The 27,485-nt window shown below is 46.5% G+C and overlaps 2 protein-coding genes across 3 annotated transcripts in view; both read left to right on the top strand.

The window, feature by feature from the left end:
* Positions 1-2,835, top strand: part of Lta4h (leukotriene A4 hydrolase) — a 33,547-nt gene extending 30,712 nt beyond the window's left edge. Inside the window, exons 18-19 of one of the 2 annotated variants that reach the window (XM_005358160.3) lie at positions 966-1,070; positions 2,665-2,835. In XM_005358160.3, coding sequence (XP_005358217.1) covers positions 966-1,070; positions 2,665-2,782 — 223 coding nt within the window. In that variant the 3' untranslated portion in view covers positions 2,783-2,835. The remainder of the gene's footprint in view (positions 1-965; positions 1,071-2,664) is intronic. The other variant, XM_005358161.3, reaches the window with a different exon arrangement.
* A 2,411-nt stretch (positions 2,836-5,246) lies between these two features.
* Positions 5,247-27,485, top strand: part of Hal (histidine ammonia-lyase) — a 26,512-nt gene continuing 4,273 nt past the window's right edge. The window contains exons 1-17 of the mRNA XM_005358159.3: positions 5,247-5,580; positions 6,122-6,182; positions 6,287-6,314; positions 6,515-6,589; positions 6,682-6,754; positions 6,868-6,934; positions 7,494-7,531; positions 8,157-8,282; positions 10,857-10,996; positions 13,056-13,103; positions 14,048-14,195; positions 15,554-15,649; positions 15,762-15,820; positions 17,233-17,313; positions 20,420-20,485; positions 20,563-20,728; positions 23,804-23,938. Coding sequence (XP_005358216.1) covers positions 5,334-5,580; positions 6,122-6,182; positions 6,287-6,314; positions 6,515-6,589; positions 6,682-6,754; positions 6,868-6,934; positions 7,494-7,531; positions 8,157-8,282; positions 10,857-10,996; positions 13,056-13,103; positions 14,048-14,195; positions 15,554-15,649; positions 15,762-15,820; positions 17,233-17,313; positions 20,420-20,485; positions 20,563-20,728; positions 23,804-23,938 — 1,654 coding nt within the window. The 5' untranslated portion in view covers positions 5,247-5,333. The remainder of the gene's footprint in view (positions 5,581-6,121; positions 6,183-6,286; positions 6,315-6,514; positions 6,590-6,681; positions 6,755-6,867; positions 6,935-7,493; positions 7,532-8,156; positions 8,283-10,856; positions 10,997-13,055; positions 13,104-14,047; positions 14,196-15,553; positions 15,650-15,761; positions 15,821-17,232; positions 17,314-20,419; positions 20,486-20,562; positions 20,729-23,803; positions 23,939-27,485) is intronic.

Below are 27,485 nucleotides of genomic sequence, written 5' to 3'. Positions count from 1 at the left end.
AGATAATCAGGGATAGTTGTGATCTATAACATGATGATATTAATCTTTTTGCTAGACTTTGTACTAAGCTACCCTCAACTTAAAAAAAAAAAAATTAGAATGGAGAGTTCAGTGGTAAATAGGGCTTCCTTTCCCAGGTAGCCAGATCAACTCTGAATGGCCACAGCTAGAAACCTTTGGTTCTGTGATATGTTAGCCATCCTTGATTCAAATTTGTAGTGTAAGGGTTACTTCATAAACTGACTTGATAAGACACGAACACTTCTAATAGGCCAAGCCTAACACTTAATCTTTCCCAAGAACCAGCCCCTCCTCTTTCTCTTCTCCAGTTGTTAGCTATGTATGAACAGATGTGGACGGATGACATAAAGGTGCACTGTGTGATTGTGAGGTTGTTAGCTGTGTATGTATAGATGTGGACAGATGATGTTAAAGTACATGGTGTGGGGGCTGGAGAGATGGCTCAGAGGTTAAGAGCCTTGTCTGCTCTTCCAAAGGTCCTGAGTTCAATTCCCAGCAACCACATGGTGGCTCACAACCATCTGTAATGAGGTCTGGTGCCCTCTTCTGGCCTGCAGGCATACACACAGACAGAATATTGTATACATAATAAATAAATAAATGTTTAAAAAAAAGAATTAAAAAAAAAGTACACGGTGTGATTGATGCAGATGTTAGCTATATATGTACAGATGTGGATGGATGATGTAAAGGTGCACAGTGTGATTGTAATGCAGTTGTTCGCTGTGTATGTACAGATGTGGACAGATGACGTAAAGGTGCACAGTGTGATTGTAATGCAGGTGTTAGCTGTGTATGTACAGATGTGGACAGATGATATAAAGGTACATGATATGATTATAATGGGATAATGCTTTTATCTATAGTATAAGCGTTTAGTTTATATTGGTCATTTCCTCCCCTCCTCATCTTCTCTCCCGCGCCCCTAAAAATCCTTCTTTCAGATGGTTACGGCTCTGCATTCAATCGAAATGGGAGGAAGCCATTCCTTTGGCTCTAAAAATGGCAACTGAGCAAGGAAGGATGAAGTTTACACGACCTTTATTCAAGTAAGGCTGACTTGGGCTGTGCCTCGTAGTTACGCGAGGGATGGGAAGCAGAACGGGAAGATGTTTCTTGTTAAATACTTGCATAAAGGGCTGTGCCTGAGGCTCCATGGTGGAGCCCTTAGCATGCCTGAGACCCAAGGTTCAATACCTGGTCCTGCCTGATGGGAGAAATAACATTGTAAAATGCCATCTATAACACACTTTTAAGTGTTATTTCAAGTTTGTTATCATAAATAAGAAATTGGTACTTGTGACCATTTAAATTTTAGAATAATGTCATTAGCAGTTTCAGGAGCATGATGTATGATTAGCTACCATAGGGCTAGGCAAGATGAAAAGGAAATAGACTCAAGACAGTCTTAGATACACAGAAAGATTTTTGAAAGAAAATTTGGTGCGTGGGGCCAAGGAAGAGTCTAAAATTAAATACAAAGGAATTTGCACAAAGAGCAAGCTCTCCGAGTCAAGTGTTGCTTGATGTATATAGCAGAGGAAGGCTTGGGGGAGGGGAGGGGTGGAATGTATTTTAGCAGCAAGATGTGATTTAAGAATATCTCCGCTAAGTACCCTGATTAGGTATTTGCTCCATATTACTAAAATATTATAATCAGTGACATAAAATCTCATGATAATTTTGCATTCATTTCCTAAGAATGATAAAATTTTGTCCATGCAAACCATTACCTGGTTTTTGAAATATGACCACAACACTACTTCTTAAGGTATTTTGAAGCAGGCTTCACTTGTTTTCCATATAAAACCCATCTACCTTTGAATTGAGTGACGTATACTTCAAATAAAGAATATACCCTTTGGGGCTGGCAAGACGGCTCAGTAGGCAATGTACCTGCTGCCAAACCTGGGATCAGTCCCTGGGAGTCGGATGGTGGAAGAGGAGCAGCTCCCACGGGTTGTCCTCTGCCCTCTACACCTGTGCTAACACACACCACACACATACACACACACACATACACACACAAACACACATACATATACACACACACACACATACACACACACACACCGTAAAGAAATAAATGAATGTGAAAAAGGGGAAAATAAATAATCTGTCTGTAGCCTGAAACTCCTGGCCATACTCAAAATGGTTAAATCCTACATTCCTTGTGTTCACTCGCGGACTATTTTGCCATCACTGCTTAACTGTGGTTGGCTTTTTTCACTCTCACTGTGTGAAGTTTTCAGAAATTCTTTTTATAGTTTAGAACATTTAGACTCTTAAGTGATTGATAAAAATAAGTTTGAAAAGCATTTCTTCTTAAAAGACAAAGTATTGAAGTCCATGTTCTCATATGAGGCCAGTTATACCTCCACACTTCCTTGGCAGTAGCTACTACCCCTCCGCTCTGGCTCCTCCCTGTAACCCACCTCCAAACCACTCTGGCTCCTCCGTGTAACCCCCTCCAAATATCTGTGGCCTGCCCTTTTATGGACCGGTATCTGATACAGAGTTTGTACAGAGCTGTCTGGTTTTACTCAGGTGCTATACTTAGCTGCCGTGCTCTGATCTTTAATTTAACCTCGGTTTTGACATGACTTTTCTGTCCCTTTGTCTCTCTTTTTCTTTGCTCTGCAGGGATCTTGCTGCCTTTGACAAATCTCACGATCAAGCTGTCCGCACCTACCAAGAGCATAAAGCCAGCATGCACCCCGTGACTGCCATGCTGGTGGGGAAAGATTTGAAAGTGGATTAAGGACCTGATTGTTGCTGATTTAAGAAATTCCCCCCCCCTTTTTTTTTTAAATTGAACCTATGAAGAAATAAAAATTTTAACTCTCATTGTAATTTAAAATGTCTTCATTTGTTTTTTTTTTTAATTTTCTCGTAATTTCACTAAAATTCTCTACCTTTTAAAAGCAATGCAGTATATTATTAGTAAACTTTACCCCCTAAAAATATGAAGATTAAGAACACCCCAGAGATGGGGCAGCCATCAGTAGCTACAATCCTGGAATCCTAAGACTTTGCTCCCCTTCTACCTAACAGTTGTGTTCCCTTGGCTTTACCTGTGCCCCAGGGTAATCCTGTTTTCCAGCTCTCCGCTCTCACTTGTATTTCCTCCCTGGAATGGGCAGGGGGCGCCAAAGACACATCCCTCTATAGGTTTACCTAGGGCCATGGAAGAGTTCACACTGACTCAAGTTATGTCCTGAGTTGTCTCCGTGACAGATCAAACGCACACCATCACCAGAGGAGGTAAAAGAGAGGACTTTCTACATGATGCAGAAAACAAACAAACAGAAAACTGGTTGTGCTACTGTAGGCTGGAAAAGAATTCCGCCCACTTAGCCTTAGGTGGTTTAAGAAAAGTCTCAACAGAAACAACAGAGTAGTTGCCAAGGAAACTGGAGGGTATGGGGAGAAAGAGCCAAGTCCATGAATGTGCTTGCGTGTGAATAGACCTCGTTTCATCTGCAGTGCCTGGCACGGAGCTTGACACCTACCAAGTGTTCAGAAAGGACTTGGTGGACAAATGAAGATGGCAGAATGAAGGTGGTTCACATCTGAGGGTCATGGTTTTCCCAGAAATGTAAAAGATGAGACTTGTCTGGGAATTAAATGCAAATTGAGAAGGGATGATGTGGGGAAATCCCTTGGAGGAGGCATGAGTGGGGATGGCCAAGGGTGGGCCCATCCATCCATCACCTTCATGACCACAGGACTTGCTGCAACAGTCTGCTGGGGTAAGCAGATGACAGGCCAGCATAAGGACTTGGGGCATGGGTTTCATCCCCGATACAGGCCTAGATTCGGGCTTACCAAGGACCTTGAAGCTGCTGAGCCTAACTGTATGAGCAATAGGGTAGCTTCACAAGCAGTGGGGTTCAGGGGGAGAAGAAAGGATTAACCTGAAGTCAGGCTCATGGGCAGAGATGTAAGGAAGACAGAAGGCCGTGTCCTGAAGGTGGAATACTGGAACTAAAGATAACGTCTCGGTCAGACAGCCATGTTGCCAAACTGCAGGCACAGTCGGGGCGTGGCTGTCACGAACACACTTCAATTAGATGCTTGGTGCGGATATGGATGTTGGCAGAAGCAACTCTATCTCTGTTCTGGAGTAGAAAGAGGCCGGGATTTCTGTTGGAACGATCCGATTTCTCTGAACTGACTCACTACTGAAGTACACACATTCCTTTGAGTCCCTTTCCACACGACCCATGCTCCTTAACCCTGGTGGGGAAGAGTTTGGTGGGGAGAGGGGTGACAAGTTATCTGCAGTGAAGAAGCTTAGCTAAGTCGGGGAGAGCTAGATGCCAAGACAAGGAACAATCGCAAAGCCACCAAGGTCATGCGGAGCCACCAAGGTTAAAGTTCAGAGTGAGAGCAACCCAAACATTTCCTTAGCGACCCCATCCAGCAGGCGCTGGCCCCAGGGTTGGCACACAAGAGATCACTTTGTCTTTTCCACCTACCCATTGGGATAGGTACTGGCGATATCTCCATTTTATAGGTGAGAAAGTTGAAGCCCAGAGGAGTCAAATAAACCACAGAGCCAGGATTTATTCCGGATAGATGCTTCAAAGCATGACAGTAAACAGTTTGCTTCTGGATGAGAAAACAAGCTGATATTTCACTACCCCAGGTCAGGAAGCTGGTCGCACATCTAGACACAACCTTTAGCTGTGGAAGCGATCTCTGGCCTTCTCAGCCTTCCCTTGTGGAGCGACAGCTTCAGAAGCGCAAATGGGTGTCGGGGAGGCGTTGCTCAACTCGTGTTTGTGAAGTGAATAAATAATTGAATGAGGATTGCCACACTGTTGGGTGTCACAATTGACCGAGGGGATGCGTTTTACCAGTTGAGTAATTCCCCGAAGAGGCGAACATGGTGTTTATAAGCAGCTCTCAAGGCAGACCCTAGAAAGGGAGAGAGAACTTGGGGATCCTGGTCAGGTAGGGTACCAGCAGAGCTCCGAGCTCCAGGGTAAGAGACCCCTGGTCTTTCTCTGCACGGTTGCATTGAAGGTGGGCTCACCTACCCATACCCTCTCTCTCCAGCCCCTAGTTCAGCTTTCAAAAAGGCCAAAAGAACACCAGAGACAGCAATCAATATTTGTTCAAAGTGTGAATAAGTAAAGACAAGGGAAGGGGTGTGTTTTTGACAGTTCATTCTCAGTCTCCCTGCCAACCACACCCCAGCAGGCAACTCCCCTCCCGGGGTAAAGGATAAAAGGCTCTCCGGTCTGGGACAGTAGGGAAGGAGCCAGCGGCCTGTTGCTCAGAAGGGCTGTTCCTGTGTCCGAGCCATGCCTAGGTACACGGTGCACGTGCGTGGGGAATGGCTGGCGGTACCCTGCAAGGACGGGAAGCTCTCTGTAGGCTGGCTGGGCCGCGAGGCTGTGAGGCGCTACATGAAGAACAAACCGGACAATGGCGGCTTCGCCTCGGTGGATGAAGTGCACTTCCTCGTGCGCCGGTGCAAAGGCCTGGGCCTGCTGGACAATGAAGACCTGCTGGAGGTGGCCTTGGAGGACAATGAGTTCGTAGAAGTGGGTAAGTGGCCCGCAGGGGAATGGGTTGAACTGCCGGAAGTCACAGGGGAAATGACGGGGAAAATAGGCCTGCGCACTTGGCCTGGGGGAGCCTCAAGCTAAGTTTCTCATTAACCCTGTCCTCAGTCTGCAGCAGATGTAGAGAGGCAGATCTTACGTGACAAGAGACTGCACTTGAACCCAAAGTTGCAAATCTGAATCCCCTTGCAATCACAGCTTCCTTCTGCCATCAGATAAACCTCCTCAGGCCTGAGGCTGGCAACACAGGGGTGCCGAGATTGCAGATTTAGAAGAAGTAGCCACCGGAGCAGGCGTGGAAGCCGGCTAGAACCTATCTTCCACCTACCGCCCCTCGCCTGCCTGCCTGTGTTATTGCTTTCCCGCTTAGAGATGCTAAGGCCATGGGAAAATGTAGGAAGTCACGTGGCAGCAGCCATGTTTGTGCAATGCAAGCTCAGTGCATGGAGGGGCCATTCCTGGGTCTGGCAGCAGTCCAAATGGTCTGCAAGGCCCCTCTCTCCCCTCCCCCCTTCTCGTTTCAGTCATTGAAGGCGATGTAATGTCTCCTGACTTCATTCCCTCGCAGCCGGAAGGAGTTTTCCTGTATCCTTTCTGCGTCGTCTTTAGTCCGCACTGGGGGCTGGGCCTGCCATGGTGGGACTGGGACTTTCCCACTCTGGCCAGTATGCTCCTTTACCTGGCTTCAGATACAGCAAATACCGGGAGCCTGAAAAGGTAAGCTGAGAGCTACGTTTCTTTCTGTGGGGAAAATGAAGTCTGGTGACACAATACCCCTCCCCTTTTACAGAGGAGAGGGTTCATACCTGAGTGAATGCCACATGTAAGGACAGATTCATCCAGCTCCGAGTTGCTCCTACAGGGCCACCCCTCAGAAGCTGCCCCCAGCTCACTGAGATTTCACTCCTTCTGTGTAGTACATTGCCTTGGATGGGGACAGTCTGAGCACAGAGGATCTGGTCAACTTGGGGAAGGGACGTTACAAGATAAAGGTACGTGGGGAAGGGAAAGGAGGCCAGCTCCCCGCCATTCCCACCGGCCACGGAAGACTTTCACAGGCTCGCTCTGGTCAATGCTTTCCTAGCTCACTTCAACTGCCGAGAAGAAGGTGCAGCAGTCCAGGGAAGTCATCGACAGCATCATAAAAGAAAAGACAGGTACCGTTTCCGTTTCCTCTGGGCGTCCTGGCGTTGTTTTTTATGGACAAACGTAAGAACAAAACTTCCATCGAATCTAATCACGAGGGCGTCTGCTTACCTTTTTATTCCAGTTGTGTACGGCATCACTACAGGTTTTGGGAAGTTTGCCAGAACTGTAATCCCCGTCCATAAGCTACAGTAAGTCTCAACTGCTCATCCTCGCCACCCACCTGCCCCGACTTTGCGATTTCGCCTCCACCAAGATGGTTCACATTGGCTACATTGACATTCATTGAGCAGTGACATTCAGTGAGACCAGTGGCTCTCAACCTTCCTAAGGCTGCGACTCTTTAATACAGTTCTTCACGTTGTGATGACTGCAACCATAAATTTATTTCATTGCTACTTCATGACTGTAATTTTGCTACCGTTATGAATCGTAACATAAATATCTGATATGCAGGTATAAATATCTGGTATGTGACCCCTAAAGCAGTAGCCACCTATACATTGAGAACCATTGCTTTAGACCAAGCCTTGGGTAACAAATGCTCACACAACCCTGGGAGACAGCCACTCTTCTCATGTAACTTGGTGGACAGTGTGAGGCTTGAGCTGACTTGTACCCAGCTCATCACGAGCGAACCAGACCTACCGTCCCCTGCCCATCTGAAGCCGTAACTCTTGTTTCCTTCATATTCCTGGCCGAGGGAGCGTGTTCACCCAAGCTAAGAGGGTTCTCACCTTTCTCTTCCAGGGAGCTTCAGGTCAACTTAGTTCGTTCCCATTCCTCAGGTAAATTGTTCCTAGTATTGGGTGCCTCCTAAATCACCTTAGATCACCTGATTGACCAGCGTAGCGCTACCAGCTACATCAGCTCATGTGTTCTGAATGCATGCCAAGAGCCAGGTGCTAGGGACCCAGGAGTGTGAGCAGATGACGTCAGACCAGACCGACCTTGTGCTGCAGCTCAGAAGACAGAATGGGCCTGGGAGAGGGATGCGCTTAAGATAGGAGCGTGTCTGCAATCCTTTGAAGAGAGTGTTGTGCTTTGGGGAAAGAATGGAGGCTAGTATTGGGGGCATGAGCTAGGTAGATTAAGCTCTGGGCCCCTCACTCTGAAGGGGCCTGTGTCAAGGCCTCTCTGCATATTCTGAAGGTGTGTAGGCAGGTGAGGTTCACTGAAGGGCTCTAGCAAGGAACTGAGAAGGAGAACTGGGAAGGAGTCTAGCTTAGTCTGGACGAGGTTTGAGGAGCCAGACAGGCAACAGGGAGGGCCATCCATCCAGCTTCAAAAAGCCAAGAGAAGACTGGCAAAAGTAGGGAAAGACCCAAGAGGTGAGGGTGGGCAGGAGGTGAGGGATTTGGTTTTGAGTTTTGTTTTTTTTTTCCTGAAGAAAATGACAGTTCTGCTTTGTAGGTGTTGGGAAGCCACTCAGCCCTGAAAGGTGTCGGATGCTCTTGGCTTTGAGGATTAATGTTTTAGCTAAAGGATACAGCGGGATTTCCTTGGAGACCCTGAAACAAGTTATTGAAGTGTTTAATGGTAAGGCACTGACTCCTTCATTGGGCCTTCCGGAGAAGTTGGCCACACCCCAAAAAGTATATTGGGATGACTAGATGCCAAGGCTAAAGAGAAAAGAATCGAGATGAGTGTAAAACGGGTTTGGCAAGAAGGAGAACCAGTTGTCAAGTAGCAAGAATAGCAGCTCTAGCTGTTCCCACAAATGTCACCCTATCTTGTGGTATCATATGAGATAAACATGAACCCTACCAGTACGCCAGTAAATTCAGGCCTACACAGAGCTTGCTATTCAATGGTGCCCATCTATGATCAGAGAAATGGCAGCAAGTCGTCCATAAATATGATTTCTGGATTATGACCATCCCAAAGGCAGTGGTTCTAGTTGGTACCCAGGAATCTTTACTTTTAATGCTCCGTGCCTCCCCCCGCCCCCCGGCCCCATGATGGATAAGTTGTACTCACACATGAAAATCTAACTTTGTAAAAAGGTAGGTCAAAATGTGAAGAGGTTAACGATTGACTTAGCCCATGAAGGCCACTGTGGGATAGGACATGACGCCACGCAACTCAGTCCTTAAAGGGGAGGCCAGATTTGCAAGGCTCAGGAAGCTGCCCCTTCACACAGCTAAGGATAAACCATGAGGTCAATGGGAATCCTAGGGCTCCTTGGGGGAAAAGGGATGGGAAAAGACACAAGGTCTCACAGTCACGCAGAGAAGACCAGACACCTGAGTTGCTATGCAGAGGGCCCAGGGGACTCATAAATGTCACACACTGACCAGCAAAGGTCACAATCTACAGGCTGTAGGGCTATTTACACAGATCTGTAGTGATCACATCTACAAGCTTGGCTCCACCACAAGCCTCAAACCCCAAGACAGTAGAGCTCCGACTTTGAATGATAGATGCATTTAAGGCATCTCGGGGTCCCTGCTGTTCTGAGAATTCCCCAGGTCACCTGTAGTCTGGAAACTGGCCCACGGTTGGCACTGACGTGTCTGTCTGATGTCATTTAGCAACAACTGTAGAAACAGTCACCACGAGAGGGCTTTATTTTAGGAAACAGAAGCCTCCTTTTAGGGGGTAACTTTTGGGGAGATTTCTGAAAAATAGCACATGCTTATACATGAGCGGGCATAGTGTATGGGGTGGTAAGTGAATGACCGGAGACAGAGAGAGTTTTTTGCCTGTAAAGTTATTGTTAAACAATTACGTTATTAGTACTTTGGTCTTTGGTGTGTACAGATGGAGACCATACTTTGTTTCCCAGCCACTCAGACCCAAATAATCACACAAAAACTATATTAATTACAACACTGTTTGGCTCAGGAATATTCCTGGCTATCTCTTATATTTTAATTTAACCAATTTCTTTTTGTAAAAAAAATTATTTATTCTGTATACAATATTTTGTCTGTGTGTATGCCTACAGGCCAGAAGAGGGCACCAGACCCCATTACAGATGGTTGTGAGCCACCACATGGTTGCTGGGAATTGAACTCAGGACCTTTAGGAAGAGCAGGCAATGCTCTTAACCTCTGAGCCACCTCTCCAGCCCCCTAACCAATTTCTATTAGTCTATGCATTGCCACGTGGCCGTGGCATCGTCTCATTTTCTACATGTCTTGTTTCCTTGGAGGCTGGCTGGTGTCTGACCTGACTGTGCCTTCTTTTTGTCTGTATCTCTGCTCGAATTTCCCACCTGACTTTACTCTGCTAAGCTATTGGCCTAAACAGCTTTATTCATTAACCACTAAAAGCAACACATATACAGAAGGACTTCCGACATCAAGAAGGTGCGCCATGTCCTTCTTTCTAAGGTAGACATTTTACTATTGTAAAAAGTAAACATTTACATGTTTTAAAGCATTCTCCAACAGCTTTTATTGGTTGCATATAATCTGCTCACATGAATGTCCCTTAGTTCTGTATCTTAATGATTTCTAACGTTTTGCTCTTAGAAACCAGGATGGAACCATCAACAGCTAGTTTATAATTGTGTTTCTGAGATACTGCTAGAATCCTAAGAGTGACGTCATGACAGCCTGAGCCTCCTCATGTCCTTCCCTCTGGAAGCCTGCCCTCCATACACACACCTTTCCTTCCTTCCTTCCTTCCTTCCTTCCTTCCTTCCTTCCTTCCTTCCTTCCTTCCTTCTCTCCCTCCCTCCACACTCACCTACCTCTTTCATAACAACTTAGCTGGCTCTTCTCTCTCTCTCTCTCTCTCTCTCTCTCTCTCTCTCTCTCTCTCTCTTCATAACAACTTAGCTGGCTTCTCTCTCTCTCTCTCTCTCTCTCTCTCTCTCTCTCTCTCTCTTTCTCTCGGTTTTTCGAGACAGGGTTTCTCTGTGTAGCCCTGGCCATCCTGGAACTCACTCTGAAGACCAGGCTGACCTAGAACTCACAGAGATCCAACTGCCTCTGCCTCCCAAGTACTGCCTAGTTGTGCCTCTGAAATGATCATTCTTGGATATGTATTCTCAAAATGACTCTAAACTCTGTTGGAAATGAGGATTGTCCTCACTGGCAAAGCAAGGATAATTACAACGGTGCAAACCCACTTGGAAGTCACTGATGCCGGCTTCTCTTGCAGCCTCCTGCCTGTCCTACGTTCCAGAGAAAGGAACGGTGGGTGCCAGTGGAGATCTTGCGCCTCTCTCTCATCTTGCTCTGGGACTCATTGGAGAAGGAAAGATGTGGTCCCCAAAGAGCGGCTGGGCTGATGCTAAATACGTAAGCCTCACGTAATAGCTTCCTCCATAGTGATTCTCCTCTGCTGGAGCCGGGAGACTGGCGTGTGTTCTCTCACACCTTCATGGCTGTCCAGTTATAGATGAGTCAACTCGAGCCCAGGAAAGAATATTGGCTTCCATATTCCCCTGCCAGCATCCAAGATATGTAGATTTGGATGGGAACATATAGTCACTTGTTTTAGTTTTAGGAATTTGCTGTGCACTCACGAGACTACTGATGCCCACTGGGGAGGTCACAGTGGGTCACAATTGTATTGGGGAGCTTACCTTACAGGTGAGAGTTATGAAAGACAGAGCCTGCTGTGTGCTCTCTAGAAAGCACAACCTGTTGTTGAGCTTGTCAGGAAGGCATGTTTTACATGAAGCTTGTGATGGTTTCTTCCTGAACAAATCTCAGCTGAGCAAACCACCGCATTGTTTAAAGTGTCCTCTGTGAGTAGATACGAGGCACCCTAACAGTAGGTGAAAGAGACAGAAGATTGGGACTGGAGAGATGGTTCAACGGTTAAGAGCACTGACTGCTCTTCCAGAGGACCTGGGTTCAATTCCCAGCACCTACATGGCAGCTCGCAACTGTCTGTAACTCCAGTTCCAGGGCATCTGGCACCCTCACACAGATATGCAGGCAAAATACCAATGCACATAAATTTAAAAAAATCGAGAGAGAGAGAGAGAGAGAGAGAGAGAGAGAGAGAGAGAGAGAAATGACCAAGGAGGAAGAAGAAACTAGATTGTCCCTTGGGCTTTGGGAGGATCCAAGTTCAAGGTCAATTTTCTTCCCTGCAACCTATCTTGGTTCTGTCTCTGTGGACAGTGTTTCCTCGGCCACCTTAACTGGCAGCCAGCCTGACCCTTGGTCAACAGCAAATCCAAACACACCCTGGCTAAACTTTTAGCATTTCCCTCATCTTTAGGATAAAGGCCATAATATGTGACTTCAAGAGTGTTGTTTTCCATGTGATCCTCATAGCCCTTCCCACCCAGGGTCTTGATGGCAGAAATTATAGAGTTAGCTTGCAGCTGGAATGTGCTCTGGGCTAAGCAGAAGGCACAACACTTTGTTCCCATTTGTTTCTTTTATCCTGAGAAGGTCCTCTAGGAATCCAGCCTCTCTGCTCCTTTGCTCCTTTCTTCCCAAGTCACCCACACATAGGTGGTTACATCTTATTTGTTTCCCAAGCACTCAGCCCTTGCATGGCTTGGGTGCCCTGAGCTTATATGTTTCTGCTGTGTGTACCCTCAGCCCAGCTCAACACCCTGCAGTGAGAAGTGCTCAAACCCTGAGAAATGGACAGAGTTAATTAAGAGGCAGCTGTCTGTCTTTCTCCCACTTTGACTCCATCTTCCTTTCCCCCACCAGGGGAATCTCATGCAGTTGCAGCCTTTACTTCTGTTACCTGAGAGAAATCGTATTTTGCCCCCTTCCTCTTGGAATTCTGGCTCTACCTAGTTGAGGGGATTCCATAACCTCCTTTTTATTGGTGTGCACACATTTGCTCCTAAGCCTGTTGGTGACAGAGGATGCAGAAACAAGGGTAAAGGACCATCTGAGGTCATGCTTTCGATGCAGAAGCATGCATATAGACAGCTAGCCTGGAGCCCAGCCTTAACCCAGAGTTATCAGGGCGAGGAGTCTCAAAGACTGATACCCAACACAGAGGAACTTGAAAGCAAAACAGGGTTTCTATGTGTAGCTTTGGAGCCTGCCCTGGAACTCATTCTGTAGCCCAGGCTGACCTTGACCTCACAGAGATCCACCTGCTTCTGCTTCCTGAGTGCTAGGATTAAAGGCGTGCAAGCCCAGTGCAAAACATATTCTGTAGGCAACCAAGTTCTTGCTTCAAAAGTTCACAAGTTATTTAAAAAACTAAGCCTGCTTCCTCACTAAATAGACATAGTTGCTGGTCCCAAGAACCTGGCATAATCTTTTATAATACAAACTTTGGAACTGAGAGTATTTCACTGGGCTCCGTATGAAGTTAAAAACTAAGCTGGTGTTTCAAGTAATAACCATGTTCTTGCTTTTAATCATTCAACAGGTCCTAGAAGCCCACGGGTTGAAACCAGTTGTTCTGAAACCAAAAGAGGTAAGTCAGTCAAGAAAAACTTGTTTGTGTGAGCGAATCTTTACATATGCAGTTTTCATCCTTAATGGCAGCCTCATCAGTTCCTGAAACACAGTTTATGTGTTGATTGACAGCTACAAAAGGACTCCTCTGTGAATATTTAAGATTAGTCACGGCACTAGTCCCCAAGGGTTCTCTAAGAACATAAATTTCAAGTATAGTTTTCTAATGTTTTTAATAAGAACTGCTTAGTCAAGGTCCCTTAAGATGCTCTCAGCCACAATTTTGGACCAAGATTGTTTTAGGATGTCTTGAACATGATGGAACTTTGGACCAGGATAGTCTCAGGATGCCTTGTCTGTGATGGAACTTTGGACCAGGATAGTCTTAGGATATCTTGTCTATGATGGAACTTTGGACCAGAATAGTCTCAGGATCTAAGTCTTCTTGTCTATGATGGAACTTTGGATCAGAGTAGTCTTTGGATGTCTTGAACATGATGGAACTTTGGACCAGTATAGTCTCAGGATGTCTTGTTTATGGCGGTGAGAAGCTATTAAAGAATAGAACACAGAGGGCTGAAGATGCTCCACACATTCCGGAGTGCAGGGCCACGCGGTGCCTTGACAAGGGAAGTCAATAGGTACCCTTTGGCCAGATCTGTGCTAATGATTCCAGATATGATGCCGCTCAAGCTCATGAATATGCATGACTGGCCCACACGTGTGAAAACATACAGACACACCAGATATGACGCCGCTCAAGCTCATGAATATGCACACCTAGCCCACACATGTGAAAACACACAGACACACCAGATATGACGCCGCTCAAGCTCATGAATATGCACACCTAGCCCACACGTGTGAAAACACACAGATACCCAGTTTCTCTCCTACAAGGACAGATCTCCTTGTCTGTGGGTTCGTTACCCACAGTAAGAAACTTTTCTCCCTTTCCCACAGGGCCTGGCACTCATTAACGGGACTCAGATGATCACTTCCCTGGGCTGCGAGGCCGTGGAGCGAGCCAGCGCCATCGCCCGGCAGGCTGACATTGTGGCTGCCTTGACCCTCGAGGTGCTGAAGGGCACCACCAAAGCCTTCGATACTGGTCAGCAGGCTCTGTTTATTTACTCATTCAACCAGGGTGACTTGGTTGACAGAGGTGGAGGGGGTGAGGGGGCAGGGCAGGGAAGAGCGAGAAGACGCAGGAGCTCCTAATATACCCAGGACTGCCACAGCTGCACCTGAGTTCTGTTAACGTTCAGTCCTATAACAATGACATTCTGGGTTTTTTGTTTTGTTGGAGACAAGGTTTTTCTGTAGCTTTGGTGCCTGTCCTGTTGCTAGCTCTTGTAGACCAGACTGGCTTCGAACTCACAGAGATCCACCTCCCTCTGCCTCCCGAGTGCTGGGATTAAAGGCATGCGCCACCACCGGCCCGGCTAACAATGACATTGTGAAGACAGACACTAAGCAACCTGATCTAGATCACCGGTGATCTGCGCATGCCAAAGTAGACATTGCTTTAGGAGTCAGTGTGTAAGACTTGAAACTCCAAAAAAGGGGGGAGGGGGGGCTGGGGAGAACTCAGTAGGTAAAGATCTTGTTTTGTAAGTACAAGAACCTAAGTTCGATCCCTAGAACTGACATTTTAAAACTTGAACGCGGTAGTGTGTTCTTGTAATGCATCCCAGCTCTCAGGAGATGGAGACAGCAGATCCCTGGTGCTTGCTGGTCAGCCCAGCTTCCTTGATGAGTTTCAGGCCAGTGAAGGGCTCTGTTCCAAAATGAAAACTAAGGGAAAGGGGAAAGGAAGGTGAACGGTGCCTAAGGAACACCTATGCTTGCTCTCTGGCTTCCATACGTACATTCATATATTCTCGGGCACCTGTGCATGTGCTCATGCATGGGTAGACAGACACGTGTGCGTGTGCGCACACACACACACACACACACACAGACACGTGTGCGCGTACACACACACACACACACACACACACACACACACACACACACAGATTGCAAGTGCCCTGATAAGGAAATTGGGAAGGTGAAATGATATAAGTATCTGTATCTCATCTAGGAATTAATGAATATCAAAGGCTCCGTGTTAATACGTAGAGTGGAAAATGTCCAAAAAAACGACTTGGTTAAATTAAGCCACTACTCACGCTCTCTGTTGTCACCAGTCCAAGTCCTTCAAGGGTGGGCCTGGGGTCTTGTGTCACGTTCCTAAGTGTACTCTGCCAACAGTTTGTGTGCCAACATCTACAACAGAGCCAATTGTGTAGCTAAAGGAAAATTTGCCTTTGGGTTGGAGTATTTAAATCTGTATGATGAGCGAGAACTCTCAGGACTTTAGAGGGTCCTGCCAGCACCGTGGATGGTCCGGAACCCTCTGTGGTTCATTCTGATATCAGAATTGCACAGACTTTTTTTTTTTTTTTTTGCCTCCTTCAATTCTAGACATTCACGCAGTCCGCCCTCACCGTGGGCAAATTGAAGTTGCATTCAGGTTCCGGTCCCTCTTGGACTCGGATCACCACCCATCTGAAATCGCAGGTCTGGACAAGTTTGTCTCAGTGGGCTCATGGGTGCTGTGTGTGTTGGAGAGACCAGTAATGTGTTGCCTGTTTTCTTCCCCACAACTCCTCCCCTGCCCTTCCTTGCCCAGAAAGCCACAGGTTCTGCGATCGTGTCCAAGATGCATATACCTTGCGCTGCTGTCCACAGGTAAAGTCAAGAAGCAGGAGCCTAGCAAAGGCTCCTTCCCCAAATTCAGAGGGGGAAAAAATAGAAAAAGAGGAAAGATTTAGAAAATCATGTCGTGGCCAAATGTAATCCAAATCTCTCTGCTGCTCCTGTTAAAAAATATGCATTTTATATCCATTTCTCTTGTGGTTATCAGCTTCTTTCTGGGTCAGCTAGACTTCTCATTTCTTGACCTCCTGTGTTGATACACTACAATGGCTAAGTAGCATTGGAGAGTCTCACTGGCTCTTCCTGTAGGGAAAAACCATAGTCAGTCAGTCAGGAATGTTCGAAGGAAAGTGATCACTGAATTCTGCCTTTCAGAATTCAAGTGTCCATGGGCATGTCTCTTCTTACTCTTACTATCACAAATGACTCTCTGAAACAATTTTAAGAAGTGGGTGCAGCTGCTTCTGCATCATCTGACTGACGAGGAGTTACAGACACCCCAGGAACCGAGCTGTCACTCAAGTTCTCGTCGGGAGACTAAGAGGGCGTTTGCCCTCGAGCAAATCCCTCACTGCCTATGACTCAACAAGTGCTATCTGGCGAGCTCATTAAACCATAGCTCAAAAAAAAAAAAAAAAAAACGTCTACGGGAGAACTGCTAAATCAGCTGAACCGTAAGACTAAGTCCTGGTTTAAGAGCCCCTGCTATTCTAAGAATGATGTTTGGCTCCAAATGATGGGCTCCATTATCAGTATCTTCCAAATACTAATTAATTGAGTTTTCCCAACTGTGAAATTGATACTTTCTCCCATTTTGCATCCAGGACCCGATGAACGGGGTTCAGTACCTTCCTTGCCCAAGATCGTAGCATAGATCTTATCTTCTGGTCTTCTGAGAGAAGCCAGAAGTGTACCATGGCTGGCCGTCTTGGGGCAAGGCGCAGGGTGGCAGCTTTCCTTGTGAGCATCTTCAGTGTGGTGCTTTATGCTTCTTGACATCAAACCCTGGATGGCTACCGCCTGGGTAATCTCTGCGAGTCATGTCCAAGAGAGGCCTATATAGTATCTTATTTACTTCTTACAAACAGAAAGTAACTGTCATCGTCTACTTCCCAAATCACTGTTCCAACCAGAAATCTACCTTGCCTACATCCTACCACCGGCATGGAAATGCAATTCTTTATGGCTAGGGCTGGCGCTTTTTTCCTATACTGCAGTGTTTTGCATATAAGTCTAATATTTTTTTGTATTTATTTTATATATTATATTAATGTATTTATTCTAATTTGTTTTACTGAGGACTTGTTAGTTGTCTTTATATCCTAAAAGAGCCAATTATACTTGTTATGATCTTAACTGCAAGGACTGGAGATGGCGTTTTACAAAAATATTGGCATTCTTATTGGATAATAAGCATATACATTTTTTTTTTTTTTGCGCTTTAGGTCCACGGGGTGGTGAATGATACCATAGCATTTGTGAAGGACATCATTACTACAGAACTGAACAGTGCTACAGACAACCCTGTATCTTTTGAATGTTCTACACAGTTGCAGCTTCCTTTAGCTGGCTGTGTTAGGGTCTGTGTCGAATTAGTCTGTCTCCAGGTAGATAGATGTTCCAGTCCCTTGGGGTCTTCTTCTAGGTCAGAGTCGGTAAGTGGCAGAAACAGACACGCGAACGTAGGTTTTGAGTCTAGCTTTTAAAATTGACCCATAAAATACTAAGGCAGCATTTGTGGATATGTTTCACCAAGGCACTGGCTGAAAGTCACTGCTGAGGTTGTGATTAGCGCCTCCTAGGCTGGCCTTCCCTTCTGCAGCCTGGTTCTAGTGATGCAGGATGCACCGAGCAGAAAACGACATGCTAGCACATCAAAGTGCTCCCGGTGACATAGGTTTCCCCAACCTCAGGTTTCCTTCTGGCGTGGACTCTGCTCAGGTCACAGTATACGTATCTGTACACATGGTTAAGAACACTTACGCTTTCATTCCTTGTGGAGGGGGCCTTTTCTCCTTCGCAGGATCTCTTTCCCCTAGAGAGTCTCTTTTTTTTTTCTTCTCTTTTTGAAGCTGAGCTAATTAATCGGGGTACAGTCTTCCCAGAGGCATCGCTGCCTTTGAAAACAGGCAAGCCTCTTAAGAACGCATTTCTTCCCAATCAGGGAGAAGCCGCCTAGGGAGCCACCGTGAGAGCAGCTCACAGCCCTGGTGAGCAGATGGCGGGTTACCCAACAGCTGTGGCAGGCTGCTCACCGAGGCTTGAGGGTGCTTTTTCCGTAAGCCTATACCTTAGGATTTCTTTTATGTTCTCCGAGGTCGCTTCAGGAGTTCAAACCGGTAGTCACTAATCCTTGGGATTACGAATCAGTTACTCATTCTAGAAGGAACAACGTTTTTTATGCATGCTGTGTGTGTGGTCTTGCTCTTCAGTGGTACAGGGGCAATTCTATACCGGCACAGTTAGACCCTTAAAGGGTGACTCAAGAGTTAAAAGGGAAAGGACTAGCATGAATTTGCTGGTTATGGATGACAGATGTTTATTTAATTTTCTCCCAGCCATAATTTCAGCCAAAAGGTCCCCTAGCTTCTTAATAAAAGACTCTTGATTGTGGATGAATTTTCAGCGAATTGAGAATACCTCTAGTCCCGATGTTCCCTGAGAGGACAGGTTTCTCCATGCTGCCCTGCATGTAAAGAGCAGCCAGTGCAGAAAGGTGGGTGTTAGGGAAGTTGGAAGTTGCTGGAATTCTAATGACTAACAAAGTTGGGAAACAATAGAATAATACGACTTGTTTAGTTACTAAATTAGAGCAGCAGTCAGTCAAATGCAAGGATTCAGGGGACCGGGAGAAGACCATGTCCGTGTGGGGTATTGGCTGTAGGATACTTTCCATTGCAAAAATCTTTGCGCGCTCAAATCCCTAATTTACTTGTGGATGGCCCACGCACTTCTTCCTGGACTTTTAAGTCCTCTCTAGATTACCCATGACACCTAGCACAATGTAAGTACTACATAAATAGTTGTTCTATTGTATTATTTAGGGAACAATGACAAGAAAATGCCTGCACACACTCAGTATAGATACAACTTTTATTTTTTTAAATTATTTATTTATATAATATTTTAAATGTACATTGGTGCTTTGCCTGCATGTATGTATGTCTGTGTAAGAGGGTGGGATCCTCTGGAACTGGAGTGACAGACAATCTTGAGCAGGCAATATGGTTGCTGGGAATTGAGCCTGGGTCTTCTGGAAGAGCAGTCAGTGCTCTTAACTGCTGAGTCATCTCTCCAGCCCGGATCCAATTTTTTTTCTCAATATTGTCATTCAGAGGTTGGCTCATGCCACAGATTCAAACCCTGATAATGACTAGGTAAATATATTGTTCATAAAGCCCAGAGGGAAAACATAAGCTTTTAGAACCAGGATGGAGGGCCTTTTACTAGCTTTGCCTTGTGCCTGCTGGCTTCAACAAAGTGTGCAATAGATTGGGACTATCTCTAGGGGTAATCACACTCCCAGAGTCCAGAGTTCCCTCCCGCAGAAGGGGGTCTTTAGGACCTGTTGGCTACTGAACACTACTAGTACAGGATCTCCGAGAACAGAGTGGGGAAACAGTCCCAGCTGGATTATTCCAGCCGTTTCAAAGGGCGCTCTATCAGCCAAATCCTCAATTCAACAGCTTCTTCTCCGGAGCATGGGCTCGCAGCTCCACAGGAGAAATAGAATTTGGTTTCAAACCAGGGGTTCGTGTTAGTGGTTTCAGCTTTTGAGTACAATTGTTAAACTGGTGGAATAGAAAAGTAGAAGTTGATATCGCAGATCCCAAGAGAAAACGTTTCATATCCCATGGTCTCCAATTATTGGTATACAATTTACTGTGTGTGTGTGTGTGTGTGTGTGTGTTTGTGTGTGTGTGTGTGGTGTGTCTGTGAGGTGGGTGTGTGGTGTATGTCTGTCTGTGTAGGATGTGTGGTACGTGTGTTGTGTCTGTATGGGGTGATGTGTGGTGTATGTCTGTGTGGTGTGTGTTGTATCTGTATGGTGAGTGTGGGGTGTGTGTCTGTGTGGTGTGGTGTGTGTATATGGTGTGTGTGGTGTGTCTATATGGTGGGTGTGCTATGTGTCTGTGCTGTGGTGTGTGTGATGTGTGTGTGTTGTGTGTCTGTGTGTGTATGTGTGTGTTGTTTGTGCGTGTTGTGTGTCTGTGTGGAGTGGTGTGTGTATGTCTGTGTGGTGTGTATGTGGTGTGTTTATACGGTGGGTGTGTGCTATGTGTCTGTGGTGTGGAGTGTGTGTATTGTATGTCTGTGATGTGTGGTGTGTGTATGATGTCTGTGTCTGTGTCTTGTCTGTGTATTGTGTGTCTATATGGTATGTGTGTGGTGTGTGTCTGGTGGGGGTGTGTGTGTTGTGTGTCTGTGATGTGTGTCTGTGTGGTGTGGTGTGTGTATGTGTGTGTGTGGTGTGGGGGTGTGTTCCTGTCAACAACTGCTTCCAGGAAGACTTATCTTCCCTCTATCTGTACAACGACTGCCACTTCAATTCTAAACATAAGCAGATGGGGGTAGGAGTCACCCTTGAAGTGAGCAACAACGTTATGTGTAAGCCTTAACCTGTTTTGAAAGATGGTCTTTGCCAGTCGAGGAGAGACGATTTCGGGAGGAAACTTCCATGGTGAATACCCAGCCAAAGTAAGTTTTCTGACTGGGCTCCTGACCCCAGAAGTACATTCCGAAGCTGGCCAGCTGAACTGAAACTGTTCTCTTAGGCCCTGGACTATTTGGCCATTGGCGTCCATGAACTCGCGGCAATCAGTGAGAGAAGAATCGAAAGGCTGTGCAACCCTTCGCTTAGCGAGCTGCCTGCCTTCCTGGTGGCTGAAGGAGGGCTGAACTCTGGATTCATGATAGCCCACTGCACCGCAGCAGCCCTGGGTAAGAACAGCACCCTTTGTCAGAACACAAGCCCCGCCCTGGAGCCTTTCCAGATTCCCTCAAAGAACACAAGTCCCGCCCTGGAGCCTTTCCAGATTCCCTCAAAGAACACAAGCCCTGGCCTGGAGCCTTTCCAGATTCCCTCAAAGAATCACCCTCTGCCTTGGAATGAGCTCTGCTGCTGCTTCTCTTTCCTATGCATCCTACCACGCACGCCTAGCACAGCAAACAGGTTGAATTTTCACACTGTCTTAGAAAACATAAGACCTAAACCATGTAATGCTGCAAGATAATAATGCAACCGTAAGGTATAAGGGGAAAATGCCCCAGAGAAAACAATCCCAACATTACATTTGAACTTTTCCCCCAAAAACAATCAGAGGAAAAAAAGACAGAGACAGTTATAGTCGATGGCAAAAGTTGAACCAAACTGAATGCTTAAACTTTGGAGATCTTCTACTAGACACACTATCCACTAAAAGGTTAAGATGAGCTCTAACATATAAAAATACTTCCAGCTGGGTTTTAGTGGCGCACGCCTTTAATCCCAGCACTCCAGAGGCAGAGGCAGGTGGAACTCTGAATTTGAGACCAGTGTGGTCTACAAGAGCTTGTTCCAGAGCAGTTAGGGCTGTTACACAGAGAAACCCTGTCCCAAAAACCACACAAATAAATAAACAAACACTTCCAAGAAGCAATGTGCCTCCTGGAAACTGAGCTCAGGGCAGCTGGTTTCCTATTCGAAACCGCAAGGAGCAGATAACTAACCCATCAGAAGGATGCCCGCCACAAAGTTAGTACCAGTGGCCTTGTTTATTTCCCCTCCCTTAACCATAGCAACAGTCACAGGAGGGAGGAGACACTGTTATTACCGCCATTGGCCAGGCGAATAATCGGAGACCCCAGAAGCTAAGTGACTTTTCCAATATTGCATAGTAATTGGATGTAGAGCAAAACTCAAATGCAGCCATTATTTGGTACCCAACTTCGTGCACTCCCTTCCGCGAACTCCTTTTTATCAGCACCACCACCACCACCATCATCATCATCATCACTTCAGAGCTTTAGTAACAGGTACTTTCGGTTCGTCAACATAAGTTGTAGGCTTGTTACAACTTAAAAACCTTCAATGGCATATTGAGAAAAAACAGACATTAATAAATAACAAATAAGTAAATAAGTAACAATAGCAACAGAACCTATATTTGTCACGATCCAAAAGAGATCTCTTTACTTTAAAAGTATTTATTCTAACCATGTGTCTCATAGATAATGCAGATAGTTCTTTCTTATCTGGTTAAGTGGCAGAAAACCAAGTCCTTCAGGTCATTGGCGCCCATCTTTTTATTTCCTGTTGCCAGAATGCCGAGCCATGTTTTCCTCGTTGGAGAGCTAAATTGCTTGATGGAATGACTGATAGGCCTTCATTTATTCAGGCCCGCCCTGCTCAGTCTTCCGTGGGTGGGTTGCCTGCTTGCTGTAAGATTCCCTGGGTATCTGGATTGTCCCTGAAGCTGTAGCTCTTTGAGGTGGCTGCTGACCTTGGGTCTCATCTCCATGGTTCTCCTTCCTCTCACCCTTGCTGTCCTCTGTAGGTTGTCTTCTGGGATGAGGGCCCCCGTGGAATCACAGCCTGTGACCCCTAAACACAGCCTGTCTCACTGGTCTACCTTGCTGTCTTGCTCTGCGGGTGTCAGTACCCTCTTTGTAGTCCCCCTGCACAGGAGGCGTAGGATAGGGTGGCCCCTGCATGTTGAAAGAGGAGAACCTCTGTCTAGGATAAGGTGGGCATTGTTGGGCCTGGCCTTCTGATTGCTCGGTCTTTCCCCAGCTCTCATTATTCTGGTAACCCTGTAACTGCATGGAGACTCTCTACCACATAAAGAGAGTACAGGCTATGTCTTTACTGCCTTGGGCTTGAATTCTGCCAGGGGCTTGTAACCTTTCCTGCCTCAGCAAATCTTTCCTGGTGTCAATCATCTCAGTGAAACCATACCCATTTCTTAGGATGAACCACTTTATTGTTTGGAAAACCTTCCTTCCCAAGCAGGAGCTGTGGTTTTGAGGCTGCCTGGGGTCCTGGCCTTGATGCTGTGGGTTGCCATGATGGCGGCTGAGATGTACCTCAGCAACTGTGGCTCCTCTCAGGGTGTGAGGGTCGTTAGGCTGCTGGGGCAGTGGGGTGGCTCAGGGTTCACACGAGTCCACTCTCTCTGTTCCTGCAGCTGGTCCATATCAAGAACCTTGTGTTCATCAGTGCATAATCTTTAAATAGAGTAGCCAGATTTAACAACCACAAAAATAAAAAATGCAGGATGCCCAGTTCTATTTGAATGACTTGGCATCGACTTATACTAAAGCAAAACCAAAATAGCAACAACAAAACCAACCAAACTTTTTTTTTTAATTAAAAAAAAATCCCAGTTTAGCTGAGCATCTTGTATTTTCTTTAACAGTACTACCTCAAAGGACTAGGTAACATGATGGTTAATTAAAAGCGTCTGGTGGAATCTAACCCCCAGATCTGCCATTTGTAACCAGGGTGGCGTCAGGCCTCTCCATCCTCTTGATACTGCCTCGGCTGCATAGACCCCACGATGGTGGCTGTACCTTACATCCGGCTGTCTTGGGTATTACATAGACTGCCTATCCATATACAGTCTTGGAGCTCTGCTTGGCTTCATGGGCCAAGGCCAGAGAGATGGCTCAGCAGTTAAGAGCACTGACTGCTCTTCCAGAAAACCTAGGTTCAATTCCCAGCACCCTTATGGCAGCTCGAAACTGTCTGTCACTCCAGTTCCGGGGGATCCCACACCCTTATACAGACTTACATACATGCAGGCAAAACACCAAGGCATGTTTAAAAAATACATAAATAAATTTAAAAAAAAAAAGCATTGATTGACCTGTTTGTTTTTTTTGACTGTGGCTCAGCACCATCTGGTGCTTGGGTCATGATCAAGAGTCCCTGGAGAGAGATCCTTCCATGCCGTGGAGACTCTGGGGGAGCTGTGTAATGTTTTGGCAGCATTCCTTTTTTAAGGCTGCTGCCTCACTTGCTCTGGTCTCTTTCAGTTTCTGAGAACAAAGCTCTGTGCCACCCTTCGTCTGTGGATTCACTCTCTACCAGTGCTGCCACGGAGGACCACGTCTCCATGGGAGGATGGGCAGCCAGGAAGGCCCTCAGGGTCATCGAGCACGTAGAACAAGGTAAAGCCGGCTCTGGGAGGTAGACCTCACTGGGAAACTGGTTTTCCGGGTCTTTCTCGGAATGGAATAATCACCGCCCACTGAGTCAGTGTTTTTTTGGAAACTCCCTTGAAGTACAGGGAAACATTAGGGAGAAGGGGGGTGTGTGTGGCTAAAGGCTTTCTAGGTGATTCGGTCCCTCACTGAAGATGAAGAACCACAGAACTACACAGAGACAATCTGACTTCTCGTGTAACTAATTTAATGACGTGGGGGGTTTTCTTGGCTTGTATTAATATCTGGAAGTGGAGAGGACCATGAACCCTAGCAAGCCTCAACCGACTCGAAAGCCCAAACGTTTGCTCCCGGTTTTTTGTTTTCCCAGATTATTTTCAGGCAAATCTCCATGTTGTTCATATATACTTTCTCTCTTCAACACGAATGACGCCAGGTTGGAGAGATGGCTCAGGGATTAAGAGCATAGAAGACTCTGGTAGGGAACCAAGTTCAGTTAACAGAATCCAGACCAGGTGACTGCCTGGAACTCCAACCCTGGAGGCATCTACCTCCTCCGGCCTCTGTGAGTCCCAACATTTATGCACACACGAGAGCGCCTGAGCACACGCACATGCACGCACGCACGAACGCACACATACTTGCTTTTTCCTTTTATTCAATCTAAGACCCCGTTCTGTGTCACCCACATCCAGGGAGAGGCTTTACCCCTCAGGTGAACCTCGCTGGAAACGCTGTCACAGACACGTGTAGAGTTTTGTCTCCAACGTGATTTTAAGTCTGGTCAAGATAACTGTGCTGGTTAGTTTAGTTTTGTTTTGCTTGGTCGATCTGATTCAACCTAGAGTCATCTTGGGGGAAGCAACCTCAGCTGAGGAAAGGCCTCCATTGCAATGCCAGGTGGGCAAGTCTGTGGGGGCAATTTCTTGATGATTGCTGAGGGGGGGAATCCAACACCCTGGGGACAATGACACCCCTGGGCAGGTGGTCCTGATGGTATAGGAAAGCAGGCTGAGCAAGCCACATGGAGCAAGCCAGTGAGCAGCACTAACCCTCCAGGTCTGTATCGTGTTAATTGCATGTATGCTTTCAGGGCTGTTTGGTACTGGACAACCTGGTTGGTGCGTTCCTCTGTAGGGAAGACTCATTTCTTCTCAGCATGCCTAAACTGCCTGTAGCTCTTCGTGTAGGCTTTTCCACATCCCACTAACAGGTCGATTTGTGCCGTCCTCATTCAGCTCCTGTTATCTGTGCTTTCCTCTCAGCCAGGACGCCACACCACACCCAGCAGAATTAAACAGCCGGGCCCTGATATCAGCCTCAAAGACAAACCCAAAGCCTCCCAGCTGCAGCGTCTCAGCCTTTCCTTTGGGCTGGTTCGAATGGGGATTCCAGGCCCCGTTTTAAATCCTATCGTCCTGGTTCCAGGCTTTGTTTCCTCTAGAGCCATCCTCCACCCCTTGTTTTCCTCAGCAAGACACCAGGCTAGTTTTCTGGCAGGTGATGGATGTTCTGGATTTTCCGGTAGCTTCTTCGTAATCTTGCTTTCATGTTTTCTTTCCCTCGGGCATTTCTGATGTTGTGACTTGGATCCCAAAGATTTAACGAGTTGTAGACTCTCCCAGTTGTCAGAGATAAATCACTGGGAGAGTCGTGTTAGGACCACCCTCTGGCTGCCTTCCCAATTGCTGCTTACCTTTGGTGAGAGTACAACAGCCCTCCATTAAATATTATCCCCTTAAGTTCCTGAGCTGTCCCAGAATTGCTCGAGTTCTGTCACACAAGGAAAGAGTAGCATAGGCAAAAGATGTGAGTTGATTTTTTTTTTGTAGAGTTATATTCTATCATAAGTCACCGCACCCCGTTTAAAACATGTGGTTCAGTGGTTCTCATATATTCACTGAATTGAGCAACCGCAAGTCTTAGAACATCTCAAAAGAATGGATGTTTTTTTTTTTTTTTCATTCCAAAAGAAACCCTGTAGTCTTTGGTTCATCACTCCTCATCCTCCCTATTTCCCCCAGTCATAGGCAACCACTATATTAGGTTCCTATATATAGATTTGCCTTCTATGAGACATTTAATGTAAATGGAGCCACACACTACGTGTCCCTTTAGTCCGGTTTCTCTTACCTGGCACGCTAGGTTCCGGGTTTGTTCCTGTTCTGGTGTGTGTTAGCGCTGGTTTGTTTGGCTCTGGTTGTCCTAAGTAACACAGTTACTGGATGCACTCACGGTGGAAAGACTGGTTTGTTTGTGCCTTTTGGCTGATGAGAATATTTTGGGGGGAGGTGAGTGTTTTCATTTGTCTGGACTGGAATGCTGGTGCCAAACAGTTGCTCTTCACTCATCCTTACGGGAGGTGGAGATGGCTTTCCGTGGCGGGCGCACAATGGTATGTGCCTACCGGCCGAACTTAAAGACGCCCGTCTCTCCACGTCCTCGGTAGCTCTTGCTATCTGCCTATCGTAGCGTGTTTATCTGAATCCATCACCTCCTTCTGCTTCACCTCCTATGCATTTGCCACGCATTACAAAACAGAGCGAGCGTCCACAAATGCAATTTAGGCCACACCGTGCCCCAGCTCGAAAATGTGCCAGTTACTTTCCAGCACTCAAAACCATATCCACCCCACTTCCTTAGGCCTAGAAGCCTGGCATGATCTGGTACTTGACTCTCACCCCCTTCTCTCAATCCGTCTCCATCCTTGAACCACAGTGTTGTCCTGTGATGCCAGGGAACACATCACCAGCAGCTCCGACTCCAAAGATTTCTGGTCCCTTCTCACTTCCAACCACGTAGCTAAACAAACTTCTTCTCAGACATCTTCCTTGGCTGGAGCTACTACAGCAGCTAACATTTTTCCTTCCTAATACCTCTGATATGGTTAGACTTTTCTACTTCCCACAATGGCAAGGATCTCATCCAGCTTGGCCATATCCCTAGATATGATTCGGATTGATTGCTCAAATGTTCACGCGGTGGTAAATGGTTGCCTAGTTATTTAGCGCCGCTCTCTCTGTGTATACCATGAAAGGGGACTCAGCAATAAGTACGACTCGGCTGTCTTACAAAGACGTCCATTACTTAAGTTTGTTTTGATTACAGATGCTCGGCAAATCCCTTCAAATTCTGGAATCCAGTAGTGCTGGCTGTAAGTGTGAGGGACGAGACTGCTTATCACAGCGCCCACTCCCTGTCCTTGCTTACGCAACTAGCACAGGAGTGTGGAAAGTGCAGAAAGGCACTTGACACTTGAGCAGAGCACGCAACAGAGTGGGCGAGATGCACCCCTCTCCTGCCCTTACAGAAACCAGCGTCGGTTCAGAGAAGCAAACAGTGGCCAACCTGGCAACTCTTTGTGTTGATGAACAAGACACTGAAGGGCAGAGTTACGGGAGGAGAATACAAGAGTCTGATCAAGTCTAAAGGGACCAAAAATGGCGTCTTCAAAGCAGAACCCATGATTAAGACCTGAATAACATACGGCCGTGTGTGTGTGTGTGTGTGTGTGTGTGTGTGTGTGTGTGCATGTCCATGTGTGTGATACATA

The sequence above is a fragment of the Microtus ochrogaster genome, chromosome 24 (assembly GCF_000317375.1).
Source record: "Microtus ochrogaster isolate Prairie Vole_2 chromosome 24, MicOch1.0, whole genome shotgun sequence".
Classification (NCBI taxonomy): domain Eukaryota; kingdom Metazoa; phylum Chordata; class Mammalia; order Rodentia; family Cricetidae; genus Microtus; species Microtus ochrogaster.
This window is presented reverse-complemented; position numbering and strand designations above follow the sequence as displayed.